The sequence below is a fragment of the Vanacampus margaritifer genome, chromosome 8 (genome assembly GCF_051991255.1).
Source record: "Vanacampus margaritifer isolate UIUO_Vmar chromosome 8, RoL_Vmar_1.0, whole genome shotgun sequence".
NCBI lineage: Eukaryota > Metazoa > Chordata > Actinopteri > Syngnathiformes > Syngnathidae > Vanacampus > Vanacampus margaritifer.
The window spans coordinates 4,905,183-4,923,120 of NC_135439.1; the positions used below are offsets into that span (position 1 = coordinate 4,905,183).

Here is a 17,938-nt window from a genome sequence, read left to right on the forward strand (position 1 = left end):
CATCCTCCCCCCCCAGCCCCGGACCCTGCCTCCCCCGAGCCCGGCCTGGTGCTGCTGCACTCGCCTCTGCCCGCGCTGGCCGAGGATGATGTGGCAGTGCCACGTGTCGTCCTCCGAGTGCCGCTGCTACCGGCTCAACGGCTTCTCGCTGCTCAAGCGCTTCCCTCTCTCGGCAGATGGGGCGTGCGGCAAAGCCCTGGACCAGCCGGTGGGCGAGTGGCTGGAACGAGCCGGGCTGCCGCAGTACGAGGGCAAGTTCCTGCTCAACGGCTTCGACGACCTGCGCTTCATGGTGAGTCACCTGGACCGACCCCCCCTCTGGCCTCTGCTATCTGCTCTTGTCACTTTCTGCCGCCACCCGTGGTTTACATTGGCGGTGGTGGCGGGCAAACTTTTGTGCTTGAGGGGCAGCGTTTGATTTTCTTTTTTGTCTTTTAAAAGGGACAGATGGGCTGGGTCATTTGGAGATGAATGTTAAAAACATTTTTTTATTGTAAGTTGAAATGTGTTGTAAAATAGTAGTTGTAAAAAAAAAGTGATAATATTTACATATTTATATTAAATTAGAAATAATCAAGCAGCTATTTAATACAATTATAAAAAACAAACATTTGACTATTTTTTAAATCAATAACAAATTATTTATTAAAATAAGTGAAACAAACGCTAAATGTATACGTCACATTGTTTATTTTATTTTTTTTGTAATTTCAAAAGAACAACAATTATTTAATATAATAGGTTTATTTTATTTATGTTTTATTCACATCAAATCAATGAACTAATTCTTTTAAAATAAACTTAAACTTGTTTTAGTGCATTTTTTTTAAAAAACTTTATTATCCACAGTGAAGCAATAAACAAATTATATAACAAAATAATATATATATTTTTTCACCATATTTCCTCCGTTTTTCATGGAAAAAGGATATTGAATGTTTATCAACATTTCTGGGTTTAAAAACGAATTTTCATTTCTTTTATTTGTTCCTAATGCATTTCAATCGGCGTCAAATATATGCAGATTTTTGTATCGGTCAAATAGAGGAAGAGAGTGGGCCATATCTGGCACGCGGGCCCCACTTTCCCCACCCCTGATCGACCCCCTCCTGCCTCCTCTTGACCTCTGTGCAATGCATGACCCTGTCAAAATTAAATGATGACCCCCCCCACACACACACACACACACACACCACCACCAACACCACCCCATCCTCTTCCCATGCAGGATCATAGGCCGCCATTATTGGCAAGATAAATGGCCATCAAAAGCCATTAACTTTTCCCCCCGCTATTAACAATTAGATGATATCACTCCACAGTCATCGTAGCTCACCTCTAATGCACTGCAGCTTCTCCCCGATACACTTTGCATGCTCCTGTTATGACCGCTGTGAAAGGAGGCATATTGTGAATTTCTTTTCACAATTTAAAACCGCATCCAGGTGGCTTCATATCAAGTCTGTGACGAGCTTTTGTCCAAAATAGCCCAAGAACCAACAATCATTGCACACTTGATGTTTTTAGGGGCCCGTCTCATTCCACGCCAATGGCGAGTCCGGCTTTTGTTACCGTAATAACCGGGGGCGGCGCATGAGCTTTATGACTGTCTGTCGTCATCTCGCCGGCAAGCTCCCTTGCTCCCTTCCCCAGAGTGCAGGGTAAGAAGTGCAAACGTCTGCATATACAGAAGCTAACGTTGTTAGCTCATGCTAATCAAAAACGCAATGCAGTTCTGCTTGCCTTTTGGTTTTAACGATCGCAGGGGTGTCTCTGCAAGATCGTGTTTCAGATGGTGGAGTCCAACAGCTGGACTCCAGCCATCACTTGAAAGTGGCTCTGGATCTTCGCCTAGTTTGGCTGAACATGTCATGCGTGGAGAAAGTGTGTGGGGGAGTATATTATGTAAATCACCATGACTGTTATTTAACAGTGGGCCATAAGTGCAGAAAAGTTTTTGGGGGCAATGGAACAGTACCGTAGTTGCATTTCCACTCATTTAAATCGGGAAAGATGAGTGTTTCCAATTACAAGTGTAGTCATGAAACAAATTAAATTTGTAAGTCAAATCATCGTGAACAAGCAATTAAAATGACGGATGGATGAAGTTTCCATATTACATCGTCTTTAAATTATGAGCCCACAAATTGATGCATCTGGAAAGTAAGGCCATCCTCAGCGCCTCCACCTTAATTACATATTAATCAGTTGATTTAACTGCACCTCACTGCCCACAGCATGACTAAAAGCATTATCATGTTTTATTTGATTTTTTTGGGCTAAATTGCAGGAAAACGCGTCTTTGACGTCGTTCGCTCCCCGGGTCAAACGATGGCCGCCGCGCCGTAAATAACGGCGCCCCGAGGGGCTCCGAGCGAGCGTTTGAGCTGCTGTTGGGTTACGTCACCTTGTCACGCCTTAGCTCAGCTAAGCGTGGCAGTGGAGAGGAGCCGCTCTGTGACCTCTTTAGCATGCAAGCTAGCTATAAATGAAGTGGTATGGCCCTTATATATATATATATATATGAAAGAAATTGGTGGCGGTACAAACCATGAAAAAATACAATATTCTTGTATTTCCTGGTCATGGCAACAGTGGTCTTCGTGCTAGCCACTCGTTGCTAGGCGGAATTCAAGAGGAACAATCATAGTCCTCAAAAAAAAGAAAACAATGGCATACATGCACAAGTCATGCTGACTCCGCTGTTTTCGTAGTTAGCCAAGCCGAAGAGCCAAGTTGCATTACACAGAAGAGTAAGGACAGGGACGCAGCAAGTAAATGGCTAAAAGCTATTTGGAGTACTTAATTTATAAACGTGTCAATCCTTTATTACAAAACCATCTAATGGATTTGGTGGGGCACTGCCCCATTTTATAATTTAACAACTAAAATAGGAGATTTTAGCTAGCAGGCACACGGTTCCAGGATTTGCTATCTCCTGTAGCGCCACCCCTGTTAGCTAGCTAGCATGTGACAATGCAGATTGTAAGATATGATGTGTTTTGATTCGGGTATGCACTGTTGCTAGCCAGGTCAAGCAAATGAATAACAAAAAAAGAAAGAAAAAAAACATGTATGGGATTAAAATAATATTGAAAATGTGTTGACATCCTATTTTTAGCACTAGAATAATTTAGGGAAGTCAGTTTTGATACATAAAAAAAAAACTGTTGGATCTGGTGGGGCACTGGCCCACTTGCCCAATTATAATATTCAAACTCCAAAATTTACATTTACCACCATATATTTTTCAGTAGAATGGCTTCAACCCGTGTACGAATGGCCACTTGTTGCTGTGTAGAATTCAAGGGGTGCTGTACAACATTAGTTGCGCCCAAAACCCCATAAAAACAAAACAAGACATTGACATACAACAAGTGCTGAATATGCCGTTTCAAAGCTGCCTCAGTCAGCAGAGAAAGAACAGAGAGATGCGGAAAGCTCATATCCTACCGAGGGTTGAACGTTTTCAAAGTGTTCGAATCGAACAAACTTGAATGAACCCTGACAAGATTTCAACATCCACTAGCGTTGTAAACGTTCGCCCCTCAGTGGGATACATGCTTAAGGATATGGCCACTTGTTGCTAGGCAGAACTCAATGGGCACAGACATTTTTGCTATCATGACCAATTTAAAAACACTGGCAAATGGCAGTCGTTTTTAGCACGTTGTTTCCACGGCAACATAGGGGAAAAAAAGGGAGTCTTTCAGTGCTACTTTTGTTTTTAAAACATTTCCAGAAGTCTTTGTATATTCATTTTGCAAATGGCTATGCTAACGGCGCTATCTTCTGTATTTGGCGGGGCACTGTCCCACTTGCCCAATTATGAAAATTCCAACGACGAATTTTACAAATGACATAACAGCATTGGTTTAAATACATTCGCAAAGGTGTAACTGGATAACTATTTGACGGCATTAGTCAAAATAAAGTTCATAGGCCATAAATCCCTCCAATGCAAGTCATTTTCATTACAAAACAGATTTTTATTAAATCTAAATCCAATTTATAAGGTGACAAATATGAAGATGAAAAATTGTCCCGGTGTTAGATTGGATGATTTTCGTGCAGGATGGAAGATTTCCCAAACATAAAGTGATGCAGACTACGGGTCATTAAGCATTCTGATGTTCATTTGTGTATGACGCCTCATGTGTCTGCTGGACCTGACGCATCGGCGAGATAAATGATGGGCTCGGCGAGGCAAACGAGCCGCGCTACAAGAACGCCCGATGCCGCGCTTGTAAACAACGGCAAAGGTCAGACGAGTCGGGTAGACGGGGCGGATGTTTCATCGCGTGCCCTTTAACACGCTTCGAGATTCGTCGATGCCGTTAAACAAAAAGTTCTCCAGTAGGGGGCAGAGCATTTCGGAACTTTTATGTCAAGAACGTTACTGGGTAAAAAAAAAAAAAGAAGAGAAAAGAACATATAGTATTTCTCTGCAAGCGTAAATAATTTCGGGGCCTTTTCTACAGGGTTAGTAGTTTTTGTGTCATCAGGGATTCACACGAGCCGCATTCCCAGCATGCTTTGCAGCAGTTATAATTAACATTTGCCACTGTGTTTTATGATTTATGTCCTATTTTGTACAGGTAGGGTGTAATATAGTTACAAGGGAGTTGTTTCTACTCTATTCAATTATTAATATACTTTTTGGTATTAAATTATTGTGACTTATTTGACACCCTAAGTAACAAGGTAGTGCAGTCAGTGCTATACAGTATTATGTGTCAATGGCCTGCGTAAATTACACAATGTGTAGGTGTACTTGTAGTGAGGAGTTACAGTATATTATTTTTATTGTTATTGTTTATTGTAAGTTGTAATATAACATTGATATATTTTCTCTATAGTTTTCAAACGGCAAACAAGTCAGTTTGACCTGTAATATAAAATGAATGTTATTCTAAAAAAGCTAATTAAAGATCAACAAAACGAGTTTAATCCTAAAAAAATAATTATAATAAATAAAATTTTTTATTGAATAACATATTCAAAATGAGCCTCTTGGCATTGGATGTGAGCTTGAAGGTAGAGCAATCCCGATGCTCATTTTGAGGATTTGTTGCGGCCGAGACGTCCGGCTCCGCATGAGAAGTTTCCCCCAGCGGCCCGGCCCACGGAGCCCAACGAGCGCATGAGCGAGCGGTGAGGCTCTCAGCCACCGCCGCCCGTGACGACTGCGCCGAGAGGCAGCTTTTGAGGGATCATGAATTATGAACAGCTGTGTGCCCATTCTCATCATTTTTACACGACGATTAGCATTTTCCACTGCAAGTGGGTCGCCCGTCACCGGTACCTTCTCCGGACGTCGTCGTGTTTTTTTGTTGTTGTATTTCTTAGCGTGCTAACACTTTGTTGCCTCGATGTCCGAGCTAATGTGGCAAATCGTTCACTAAGAATCGTACGCGACGCGGCTTTGTCTTGCGTCTGTTTGCCATAAATATTGTATGCTAACATGCTGCTTTCAACAAAAACGCTCCAATGTGGACGTGAACAGGCTCAAGTATGATGACATAATAGGGCCACGTATATATATATATATATAAAATCATATAAAATTATATATATATATATATATATATAATTTTTTCCACAGGGGGGGTGTGATATTTCGAGAAACAAACGCAACTTTGCGGAAAAAAAATCTCAAATTTGCGAGTTTATAAAGTGGCAAATTTGCGAGAAAAAAACCCTCAGAAACTTACAACAAATACACGTAGCGTATTTAACTAATGGTTAATGATTCCTAATGCTAATGTACTCGCTAAAGTCACTGAGCAAATCACTGTATATTATAGAACACTTAAGAAAGGTAAACTCTCGCATTGAAAACAGTGAAATGCATTTTGGGAGTTTTCAAATTAACATTCATGTCTGAGGTAGTGACATAATCATTTTTAGCGCACTCGCGTGTCCATAAACGCCAGGAGGGGAAGATAGATGAGCGTTGTCAAGATGATGCAAGTAATCATACTTTTTCAAGGTAACTGTGGCAACACTGCTCGACTCCCAGATGTCACAAAATGGCGCCAAAGCAACACTTTTATGTTTGGCGGGGCCTTCGGCTTGAACGTAAAAACAAGTGTTCAGCTAATCACGAATATGCAGTTTTGTTCTTAAAAAAAAAATAAATTGTCATGCTTTTTGGGAGCCCCCTAGTGGCCAGGAGGCCTCCAAGCAGCCACTTAGTTGGCACATGCCTTTGGGCCAGCTCTGGATGTGAACACACAAAGCGTAACACATGTCTGAGTGTCGCAGTGCCTGCGGAGCTCTTTCAAAAAATAGAAATAAAGACAATTTGGTGTACGGGTCAAGAGAGCGATGCTAATTTAGCGAGTGCACGCAGCGAGACGGAGGAGCGCTAGCACGGCTTCATCCTCATCATCATCAGCAGCGGCAAGTCGCCACACATCACGTCAATAGCGGCGCGCGGCTCATTAGCTATGCAAGTACTCAAGCGTACATTTTGCCGTCACGTGACGTCAAAGACGACGAGCGAGAGCCTCCTGAGGCGTCGTCGAACTGGGGAGAATCTATTTCAGGCCGCTATCCTGGATTTATGGCTGGCGACCTTTTATTAATCGGGCTGCAGTGGGGCTTTGAGGCCCAGCCAGCAGCATAGAGCAAAGACAGAACATTTTAACATTCTTGGCCGGGAACAATCAATATGCAGCAGTACGCACCGGGGAGGGAAAAACGCTTAGATGCACATTTTCCAGCCTCGCTTTACGGCTGCGTTCAAAATCACTCCCTATTCACTATACAGTAGCTGTCTGGTATAAAGTGTCTGACATTTGATGTACTCGAGTATCAAAAGTAATTTGGTATATACGTTTTTTTTTTGGTGTATAATTTGTAAACGTTTGTAGTTTCCAAAAATAGAGAGCGGTGACATTCTTGACACATTTTTTTGCTTCAATTCTATGGATATTGTGCTGCTCCTCCCCATGGTGTGTGCACCTTGGCCACCTGGGGGCAGTATGACACAGATATAGGGATATACATGGAGACGGTCACGTTGGTTAGCATTAAGCTAAGTGGACTTTCCTAAACCAAAACTATTTGGTTGTTTTATTTTATCTTTGTTTTATGTTTAAATTGACAGTAAACTTCATCTTAAAATAGCAATATTTTCTTGAAACCTCTTTTTTGAAGATTTTTTTTTCATTATCTTCTAAACGGCTGCTTGTTCTGCTTCCTATAAACTTTTGTGTTACATTACAAGACTGCTATTTAATCCACTGATAGTATCTTTATACATTTACATCACGTTTACATTTGATCGTTATTTTTAAACATTGGATGTACATTTGGTAGTTGACTTAGGTGGAATAAATTGATTTCATCATTCTTTAAATGTTCCGTTATTTCATTTGACTGACGTGTTAGCTACATTTCTAATATATAAAAATTCCAATGTAGTGATTAGGAGAGTAGGGAATTCGGAATAATCCAATCACTACTCCCTAATAACTATAAGGATTTTTATTAAAATTCAAACCAAACTACAGTATATAAGCCACTATATAAAAACATATACTATATCTGTCCGGACAACGATCAGCTTTAGGAACCGCAAAATGTTCCTTGTTTCTTTCCCCGTTTCAATGAAAGCAGCTCGTGTGGATGCATCCGCCAAGGCTTTCTTTGTTCCCGACGCGTCGCACCGCATCACATTGATCTCGCCGCGCCATGCACAATTTATTTGACTTCATTGTCCTCCCACTCGCCTCGTGTCAGGCCTGCGCTAAACACTCTGGTGTCGCATCCCGAGCCATGTTTGCACCCAGTGGTACACTTGAAACGCTATTTAGTAATAGTACGGTGTGTATTTGTCTTCTGATTGGACAGTACGAGATATTCGGTGAGAGGTCAGTCACTGGGTATCAGTGGATTTTTAGCAGATTGGGTTACTTTTACTCAAGGTTGGGTGATTTTGACCCAGCAGATTGGGTTGAAGATTAGATTTGGATGGGATGAAGAGCGGAAGATGGTCCCCATTTTCGACACAGTTTTGTGTTGTGTAATACTGCAGACCTTGGGCATGGGAATCGGCGTTCAAATCCTGGTCAGGGTGGACGCTAACAGCCAGTTGGGTTCTTGGGCAAGACAATTAACACACCAATGCTGATTCCAAGCCACTGCTGGTCGCAAATTTGGATACAAATGGGTGGGTTGCATTAGGAAGGGCATCTGCTTTAGAAAAAATAAATAAATTGCGCCAAACATACCCTGATAGAAGCAACTTGATTCTTCTTCTTCTTAGAAAATGTTGGTAATAAATCAGTATTATTTTTAACAACAGCTACACCTTTAAACTGCTGGGTCAAAGTTATCCCAATTTTGTTCAAAAACTGGACCGACACACTACTTGGGTACATTTGACTCAACTTTGAATTTTCAGAGGTGATCAAATCCAGGAAGTAAAAACCCTTCCACAGTTTGGATTTAGCCACTAGTGCTAGCTAGCAAGCTCCCTAGCAGGTAAACGAGCACCATGGGATCTTGCTTGGGAGCTAACTAGCACCTGAGGCTAAAGCCAAACTGTGGCAAGGATTTTTACTTTCTGGACCTGGATTTGTCACCTCTGGAAACTTTTAGGTTTTGTACAAAACAGCCCAAAGAGTTGGCCCAAGTAGTTTTTGACCAAAATTGTGTTATTTTTGACACAGCAGTTTTGAGAGTGTACAGTATACCGATAACCAGTTAGCCGATTTCTTGGTAGTTTGAACTCATCAGTTTTAGTAGTTTATGTTACTTGTTTGATCAAAATCTTGACAACTTGTTGGCTTACATCCTCAACCATTGGGTATAAATAACCCAGCATTGACTCAGTCCCTTTTGGGTGGACTAGATATGTCACCCATTTTGGGTTACTTTAAACCCATCAGTATAAAAAGTATAGAAAATGGATGGATGGATGGATTCTTGGTGGACAGAGAACAATCAACTTTTGGTCTGCCCCTTGAACACCCAAAACAAAATGTTCCCACACACCCTACCACTCCGGCTTGGAGTCCAACATGAGGATGGCAGGAAGTCTCGGTTCAGGCTAGAATGTGGTTGTTCATTAATGTATGCATCTTCCGCGTTTGTGTACGTGCAGGGAAGTAACGTGATGGAGGACCAGGATCTCCGAGACATCGGGATCACAGACCCGGGACACAGGAAGAAAATCCTGCACGCGGCACGCGGATTGCCCAAGGTGCTCCAGTGCCAGCAAATACACAAATGTTGTGTTTGGGAATACAATAAATGTTCTCACTTTCTGTATGTTTGGATGTATCATGATGAGATTTACGGATGCATGAGGAGGCAGTCATTCGACACACACACACGCATACAATCTTGACAAATTTGAGCATTTTCCCTCCGTGGCGAGCAAAGTCAGTAAAGGCCCAACTGATGGATTTCTGTAAAAGATGATCCTGAGCTTGTAGTGTGGGCTGTGCTCGGAGTGATTTTTCTGATCTGCTTCAAAAATGACAGGTCGGGAGTGGCTGCTAGAGGAATTAATACTTCCAATAAAGAATCACATTTATTTACAGGAGCGCCAAACATCGCTTAAAATTTCACTGACATCCAATAATCAACAACTGTTGTCTGACTGATTGTTATGTGTGTAGCCCAACTTACAGTAAGTGTGGTTATAGGATGCCGGATGACTCACCTGTGATGTTCCTGCTGCAGGTCAAAGCTCTGGGTTGTGACGGTAGCACATCTCTGGCCTCGTGGCTCGACGTCCTGGGCCTGCACGAGTATCTGCCCAACTTCCTGTCCAGCGGCTACCGCACGTTGGAGTGCGTCAAGAACTTGTGGGAGCTGGAGATCATCAACGTAAGCAGCCAGCAGTCAAAGACGCCCCGCTGTTTCAAAACTTGTTGAAGCCACCGATCAGAAGGTCTACGTCTTGACTCTCGGTGAAGCAGCATGTGGTTTCTTGCCCCAAGTTCTAAAAGAGATCCAAATTTCAGTTATTTACATCCGGGATTGGATGCACACTCATAATGCTTTGAGAAAGCAGACTTTTAAACGTATAGCCTTATTCCAAAAATAAATTGGTCTCGTCTACACCTGGTCTTGGGTTTTAGTATTTGGGAGGCGCATGAACACCAGTGAATATTCAAATAAATGTACAGGCAGATAGCAGCCCCTTTTACACTTGACTTGACGACACGAAGGTAATCTGAGGACAGCATGTATTCTGCTCTCTCGCAATTGGGTCTTTGCCCTTTTTCAAATCCCTCCAAAGATGTTTTGCTTTGTGACTCACTTCAGCTGCGGCGATTATAAATAATTGACTAATCTCGTATCATTTCTCAAGGAAGTCACAATCATCACATTGTGGGGCAAAAATACCACAATCATGAAGTTTGCGTCTACTAGTGTTTTCTTTAGTTAGCCTGGTTAAGGCTGAGCAGAGGTTGAGAACACCAGCGTGTTGCCATGGTTACGTTCTGCAGACTTTCTTTAAGCGTCCCATTTTTTTTCCCTTCTTCTTCTTACATTGCCGCCATGCTCTGCAGCATCTTACGGAAAATCGAGCATCGCCGTGACCTACAAACCGCTTTACGTTGCCACACGCCATCTTAAGTGCTTTATTATTAGGATTTACACAACTTCCAACCCACCCCCCCCGTGGGAATGCGTGACTTCCAGACCTGTTCTTCCCTCAGACGGGATGAATAATTGAAGGCTTCAGACAAAAAGAGATGCGCGCGACGACGACGTCTGTTGCGGAGGATCTAGTCGCGGCAAAGCTAATTGCACGCGGAACGCTAATAACGGACGCGAGTGTGCTAATAGGCAATTATGCTAATTTATACGATAGAAAAGAGTTTTGACTCCATAAAACTAACAACCTCTGACGAGTATAATCACAGTTTAACAGGGAGGAACATGATTTGAGAAAGGGAGCGTCTCAAAATACACTAAAAGAGGACTATCGTACATACATTTTCTACCACTTATCTGGTGTTGGGTCTCGGGGTCAGTCAGTTCGTTTTTTTCTGTTAGTCAGATGATTGGTCAGGCTGTTAACTCATTCATTCCCAGCCATTTTCACTGAACCCCTTTCACTCCCAGCTGTTTTACTGGATTTTGACTGATTTTGCAAGGCCCACACAATATTGTGTACTATTGCTATAAAAACATGGAACATATTTCTATCTGTTTCAGTTTTGCAGCAATTAGCATTAGAATATAGCTAAGTTACATACACACACGCACGCACGCACATGCACATGCTCACCCACATACAAAAAAAAATATATATATATATATATATATATATATATATATATATATATATATATATATGTGTGTATATGTATATATATGTATATATATTTAAAAAAAAAAAAGGAAAAAAAGGAAAAAAAGAACATTTTTATTATTTTTTTTAAAATTTATGTGTTTTTTAAAAAAAGGAGAGCAATGATGATGTCAAATCGAATGAACAATACTGAGCTCTCCTGAAAGAAAAAGAAGAAGAAGAAAAAAAAAAAAAAAGAATATAGCTAAGTTTCATCATTATTCACAAATCTGTTTGGGACTGTGTTTTTTTTTTCTTTTCAACATGGCCCTGGCTGATCTACTTTATCTTCTTTTTCTTATCTAATCTTCTTCTAGCCTTCTGTATGCTCTAGCATTAAAAAAAGAAAGTTTTAAAAAACGTATAAATATGTCTTTGGTACACATTAAACATTTAAAACAAAACTAATTTATACGTTTTTGGGAGCAAATGAGTTAATTAGTTTGACAGTTGGTTATTTGTCACTTCATCAGACGGTGAGTTATTCAGTCAGTTCGTTAGCTAGTCAGTCAGTCGGTTGGTTTCAGTCACTTAGTCTGTCAATCAGTCAGTTACTGTGGTCATTGGTTAGTCAGTTAGTCAGTCAGTCAGTCAGTCAGACAGTCAAGTTAGTCAGTTAATCAGTCAGTTAACACAAGACAGATGTTAGGCAGTCGTTAAGGCTTAGCTTGCGAATGTCACATGACCAAACGCAGAAAACAGGTTAGCCATAATCAGTTGTTGCCTGAGCCCCGAGCAACTGTGATGTCATTTTCAGTCGACATCAAGTGACAAAATGGCCGCCGCCTGAGATGGATAAAAAAACGGGTGGATTTTGCCGCTTAATTCATATTGGGCAAACACAATAGTAATCAGAATGCCGTGTTTAGGCTAGTGAAGGCGCATAGAATACATTATTGTAAAGACAATTTTTAGTTTGAATTTCTCCTCTCTAAGACCACGGGAGAATAGGGCCCTTAGTAAGTTAGCTAGCTACTCAGTGAGTGGGTTCAATTAGCTTCTAGTCAGTCAGTTATTTACTCCGTCTGTTATTTAGCTAGCTAGCAGTGAGTACTTTTGCTAGCTTTTCAAGTAGTCAACTAGTCCGTCAGTTCTCTTCTCTTCTACCTAGTCCGTCATTTATTCTTCGGTAAGTCAGGTAGTTAGTGAGAGTCATTTCAGTTAATTAGTTTGTCAGTTTAGAGGCAGTCTTTGTCAATTCATTTACTAGTTTTCAGTTAGTCAGTCAGCCGGTTGGTGGATTAGTCAGTCAATCGGTCTGTTTGTGGTATGGCCTCTATTTGCGGCAATACCGTGTGTTTCTTATTTTGCGAGCGAAATGTGCTCACTGTGTTATTTAAGCACGACGCACAAAGATGCCTCGTGAATTATGGAGCGTTCCCAGGAAAGAGACAGTAGCGTACTCTAAACTGATGGTAAAACAGATTGAGGCTGAATTATTGATGGGCAGTCAAGGGGGCGTGTGCCCGCCGACTCAGTGGATTTTAGAGGCCACTCTTGATGAGTTTCTGTTTGGAAATGGCTGCTCGGAATGCCTTGTTTTGCTTTTTGCCCCTGTAGGTCATCAGGGTGGGTCCGCTGGGCCACAGGAAGCGGATCATCGCTTCTCTGGCCGAGAGACCCTATGAGGAGGCGCCCTCCAAGTCCAGACGCCTGTCTCCTATCATGGTGAGGACCATGATACTACTTCTTCACTCTCTGTTCTGAACACTTCCTTAGACAGCACAAACTAGCGAGTTAAACCACAAGGCATCATGGTTCAAATGAACGATGATATTCTTTCTATTCTTCTCACTCAAAATTGAAAATAAAGTATTATACTGATTTGATAGTGTTTCAGTTTGTAAACCTTTTCAAAAGCCAATAGAAACTTCACATTGTCACCCTCAAAGAATCTGTGTTGAATTGTTGAGGATGAATGTTGGACTGGGATCAGGAAAGCTGTGGGGGACACAGCTGTCTAAACATTGTATCATCATGTGATGTGTTTTGTATTTTGTGCCTCTCAGTTCCACGACCTCCTGTCCCAGACCACTTGCCCCCTGGGCCAGATGGACCCCTACACCAGTCGCTCCATGGACATGCTGCTGCCCCTGGCCGAGACTGACCGGCGGCGGCGAGGAGGACTGGATCAGGACTGTAGCGTCTCTTTACGTTCCTACTGTGAGCGGCCGCGCTCTGTAGTGAGTTCATCTTTCGCTTACGTCCTTTTCTTGCATTTGTCGAGTTTCACAACCACTTAAGACTTCACAACTTGAACACAACCCTGTTCAAATGCCAGGTTTGTGTGATAAATAAAAAAAAATTAAAAAAATCAAATCTTTTCCCACTATTAATGTGACCTATATATAACCTACAAGTAACTGTATTTTTCAAATATCATTTCGGGGCACAGTAAAAATAAACAATTATTATAATGTAGCTGCACAAGTGGAGATGTGGCCAGAAAGAACCAAACCATTCAAATCTTTTACTGCTATTGTCGGATATTTTTTTTCAATGACTAGGATGTGTGGGGGAGGGTCTGCACCACTGTAAATTTTAAGCTTAGAAACAACTTTACTGATGCACAGCCACCAGTAGATGGCAGTAATGCACCATTTTAGATATGAGATCAGCCCAGTTTGTGAGTCCAACCTCCGTTTTTTTTTCTTCTCAACGTCTTGTGCAGCACTGCTTTGTGAATGGGGTTGGAAAATCCAAAAATACCAACTAACTATGGCCAGCAGATGGCAGTATTGTATCTCTTTTCAATGGGCTGCCTGTATCAAATTACATGAAAACATGGCGGATGTTAGGAAATAGAACGTTTTCAAGGATGACGTGAATGATCAAAGCATTTGTCACATTAAATCTAATTCACGTCAGCGTCACTAAACAAAAAAATATTAGTGTCAAAGTCACTGTTGTGCAGCAAATGTATCTTTTCACAAAAAGCTTGCTTTGACCTTATTTGTTCCCTTTTCGATTGATGTCTGGCACTGTAGGGATTGTTTTTTGGATAACGTTTGGCAGTAAAAGAGGTAATAATCTTTTCATGGGATAAGTAATAATAAGAAGAAAATTCAAATTAATATTATTGTGTTACACTAGATACAAATTTATTTTGCCATGATGGTTCTTTTAAGCTGCAAAGATGAATCTGGCCGCACAACTTCCCAGTGAATGCGTCCGTTCCGTCCTCACAGATGTGTCACATGTGTCAACAGAGTCCTCGCTAGCGAGTTGACTTAACACGTGAACCCGGCCAACATCTGGGTGCCGCTGTCATGAACTCTCGCAGCTCTTACGTGACGGCTCACTCGGTCCTCAGGTGAAAGCGCTAAGAATAACTCCACCGCCACCGTCAAATGTTAGCGTTGGCTAAAGGTCAAAACCCGCCGCACTAACGCAAACAGTCACGCGCGCGCGACTGCACGGGAAATCTTATTCCACTTGCGCTACGATCAAATCAAATCCATTTTCTGGAGCGCTCGTCTTCAGTAGGGTGGGCTGGAGTAAAAGGAACATTTGGAGTACGCAGAGACTCTGGAAGGCCAGACCAGAGAGTGAACCTTTTCGAAGCAATTCATATTTTCCTTATTATTCACTGCAGGACCGACACAGTGAGCGACACAAAGAATCTCGCGTGAACCTGCGGCCGCCGAGCCACTCTGCTACCTACGCCACCGTGTCCGCTTGGCACCACCAGCCTGAGAAGCTCATCCTGGATGCCTGCGGGTACGAGGCAACTGTAAGTTGCCTTTGCCAAAGACTTTTAATCACCGTAAGCTACAGTATATTCTCATTAGACACTTCAGTAGTTGCACCTGCAGTCTAATGAGATCCAATACTAGCACTGACTCTACAATCAATCATGAGCATTGTATGTCACAACCAAGTAATTTCAATTTTTTTTGTAATGAAGTTGTAATTTACCATACATAATTTCTGGAAAAAATAAAATAAAAATAATAATAATAGTTATATAATATATTTCAAAAAATATATATTAAAAATAATATAATAATATCAACAAAAAAAAGTTTTAATAATATAAAAATAGTATAATTAGCACGTGGAAATAATTACTAATAGAATGACAATTATTTGATATTAATCTGTAACCATTTTTTATGAAGTTCCACAATAGGTAGAGCAATAACACATATTTCAGTTTGATTTATAACATATAAAATTGAAATGTAACAGTAATTTAACAGATATGCAAAAGGTGAAACAAGCCGGCCCCGAAACCCAATACCAATTCACAATAATAATCTAAATGATCAGGTCAGTTCAATATTTAACGTTAGTATATTTTGATTTAATGCATAAAATAATTAATATTAATCGGTAGAGCAATTACACAGCTCTGCCTTACATAATTAAAAAATATACCTAATCAATTATACTGAAATAAAAAATTTCTTTGATTACATTTTTAATTTGTTACTCCTACAATTAATATTAAAGTAAAGTAAATTAAACTATTGATCATTGATTTTTTTTGTTATTGTGGGTAACTCTCCAAGGGGGCGCTACAAGTTTAGTGGGTTTGTGTTTAGGACCCCTAAACAAATAAATTATTTTCACCAGGGTACACGCGCTTGCGAGTTTTATTTGCCAGACTAAGGCGCTTAAAAATGCGATACATCAGACACAATAATAAGAATAAACAAATCCAAGAGTACCCTGATTATTGACATTGTCAACCAAAAACGGAACATTATCCAATTGCATATTAATAATCGTTTCCATGGAACTGTCTGACCTGATGTGTTCTAACGGCAGTACTTAGGTTCAATGATAATCAGGGATCTACGGGGGATCGAGTCCACACAAGAGGCCTGTGCTAAAATTAGGGCAAGTATTCCTCAAAACATATACAGTATATTTTTCATAAGCGTTATTTACACAAGGATACTGTTTTCATTACAGAAATCAAAGGATTCCAGAAAGGGTCCTGTTGTTATTCTCTCCATTACCTACAGGGGGGTCAAGTTTATTGACGCCGCCACAAAGGTACGTTCGGGAGAGCCGATCAATCGCTCATTCGCTGTGTTTACCGAAATCTTTTCCATCTATTTCGTCAGACCATAGTCGCAGAGCACGAGATCCGGAACATCTCCTGTGCCGCCCAGGACCCGGACGACCTGTGCACGTTCGCCTACATCACCAAGGATCTGAAGAGCGGCCACCATTTTTGTCATGTCTTCAGCACAGTGGAGGTGGTAAGTGCCGGCAAAACTCAAACAACATGAAATTTGGTCTATCATGAGTAGACCGGACAAAAACAAAAACGTGCCCTAAAGCAGAGATCCCCAACCCTGGTCCTCAGGGACCGGTATCCAGCCTGTTTTCCATGTCTCCCACAGCCAACACAGGTGGAGATCGTTATCAGCCTTCTCCGGAGATTGCTGATTAGCTGATGATATGAATCACCTGTGTTGGCTGTGGGAGGCATGGAAAACAGGCTGGATACCGGTCCCTGAGGACCAGGGTTGGGGACCTCTGCCCTAAAGCAGGGGTGCCCAAGTTCGGTCCTCGAGAGCCAGCCTGTTTTACATGTTTCTCTCCACCAACACACCTGATTGATGACCAAGATCGTTATCAGGCTTCTGCAAAGCTTGCTGATGAGCTGATCATTAGATTCAGCTGTGTTGAAGGAGGGGGGACGTGGAAAACAGGCTGGATAGGGGCTCTCGAGGACCGGACTTGGGCACCACTGCTCTAAGGGAATCATCAAGTCTGCCAGTTGGGGTTGAAGCGGCCATTTTAAGGGGTGGGGACGAGGGCTCACTCATATCTGCGTGCAGCTTTAATTATTCATATATCCGAGGTCTTACTGTGAGAGAAGCTTGTAGCTTCCTTCCTTACTTTGATTGGCTTGATTAAAGTGCCTTTCATGATAAGCTTGACATTTACATGGACAACAAAAGCTCAGCTGTGGAGACATCTTGATTAGTCGCAAATCTCAAATTAACTCCACCTCAGGCTTGCGCTTTTAAGAGTTGAGAGTTTGATGACACGTCATCAAAATTTGCTGCTATTCCTCACCCACATACATCGGCAGTGCAACTGTGAAAACGAAAGTATTCGCAATTTAATATCAGCTCTCTGGGTCATGCTCCACCAAAATGCAATGACAAAAAACAAAAAAAATAAAAAATTGTTCCGTGTCACACATCTGTCGCTGGATGGGGCCACCATTTTTTTCAGTGCTACTCGGAGGCCACATAGCATTTAACCGGATGTATGACCAAAAAACAAACAAACCTATTTTAGATACTTTATAGATAAAACATGTGCTGTTAACATATTTCGTTTTTCCTAATAAAAAAAAAAAAAAGTCTGCCATCTAGTGGTAGATGGTTATATTACAACTAAAGTTGATACATATTGGTGGATAGCATATAATTGCAGGGGTTTTTAAAGAACTTTTGAGGTTTGTAGAAATAAAATAAAATAATAAAATAAAATAATAAAATAAAATAATAAAATAAAATTAAATTAAAAAAAATAAAATAAAATAAAATAATAAAAAAAATAGGGGGCCACATGCTGCCAGTTGTCCAGTCCTGCTGTACATGATTCAAATTTGGAAAAAGTCACCACTAAATTTCTTGGAGTTCT

At 41.2% G+C, this 17,938-nt stretch overlaps 1 protein-coding gene and 1 long non-coding RNA gene across 13 annotated transcripts in view; one reads left to right on the forward strand and one right to left on the reverse strand.

The window, feature by feature from the left end:
- Positions 1-17,938, reverse strand: part of LOC144056126 (uncharacterized) — a 44,963-nt gene that overhangs the window by 20,619 nt on the left and 6,406 nt on the right. For both annotated transcript variants that reach the window (XR_013295002.1, XR_013295001.1), the window contains exon 2: positions 9,680-9,961. This is a non-coding gene — a long non-coding RNA (uncharacterized LOC144056126). The remainder of the gene's footprint in view (positions 1-9,679; positions 9,962-17,938) is intronic.
- The window catches only part of anks1ab (ankyrin repeat and sterile alpha motif domain containing 1Ab), a 45,575-nt gene that overhangs the window by 16,977 nt on the left and 10,660 nt on the right, over positions 1-17,938 (forward strand). For 6 of the 11 annotated variants that reach the window (XM_077572590.1, XM_077572589.1, XM_077572595.1 and 3 more), the window contains 8 exons: positions 177-292; positions 9,116-9,214; positions 9,700-9,846; positions 12,884-12,991; positions 13,333-13,506; positions 14,919-15,056; positions 16,097-16,327; positions 16,399-16,536. In XM_077572590.1, coding sequence (XP_077428716.1) covers positions 177-292; positions 9,116-9,214; positions 9,700-9,846; positions 12,884-12,991; positions 13,333-13,506; positions 14,919-15,056; positions 16,097-16,327; positions 16,399-16,536 — 1,151 coding nt within the window. The remainder of the gene's footprint in view (positions 1-176; positions 293-9,115; positions 9,215-9,699; positions 9,847-12,883; positions 12,992-13,332; positions 13,507-14,918; positions 15,057-16,096; positions 16,328-16,398; positions 16,537-17,938) is intronic. The other 5 variants (XM_077572593.1, XM_077572598.1, XM_077572592.1 and 2 more) reach the window with 1 other exon arrangement.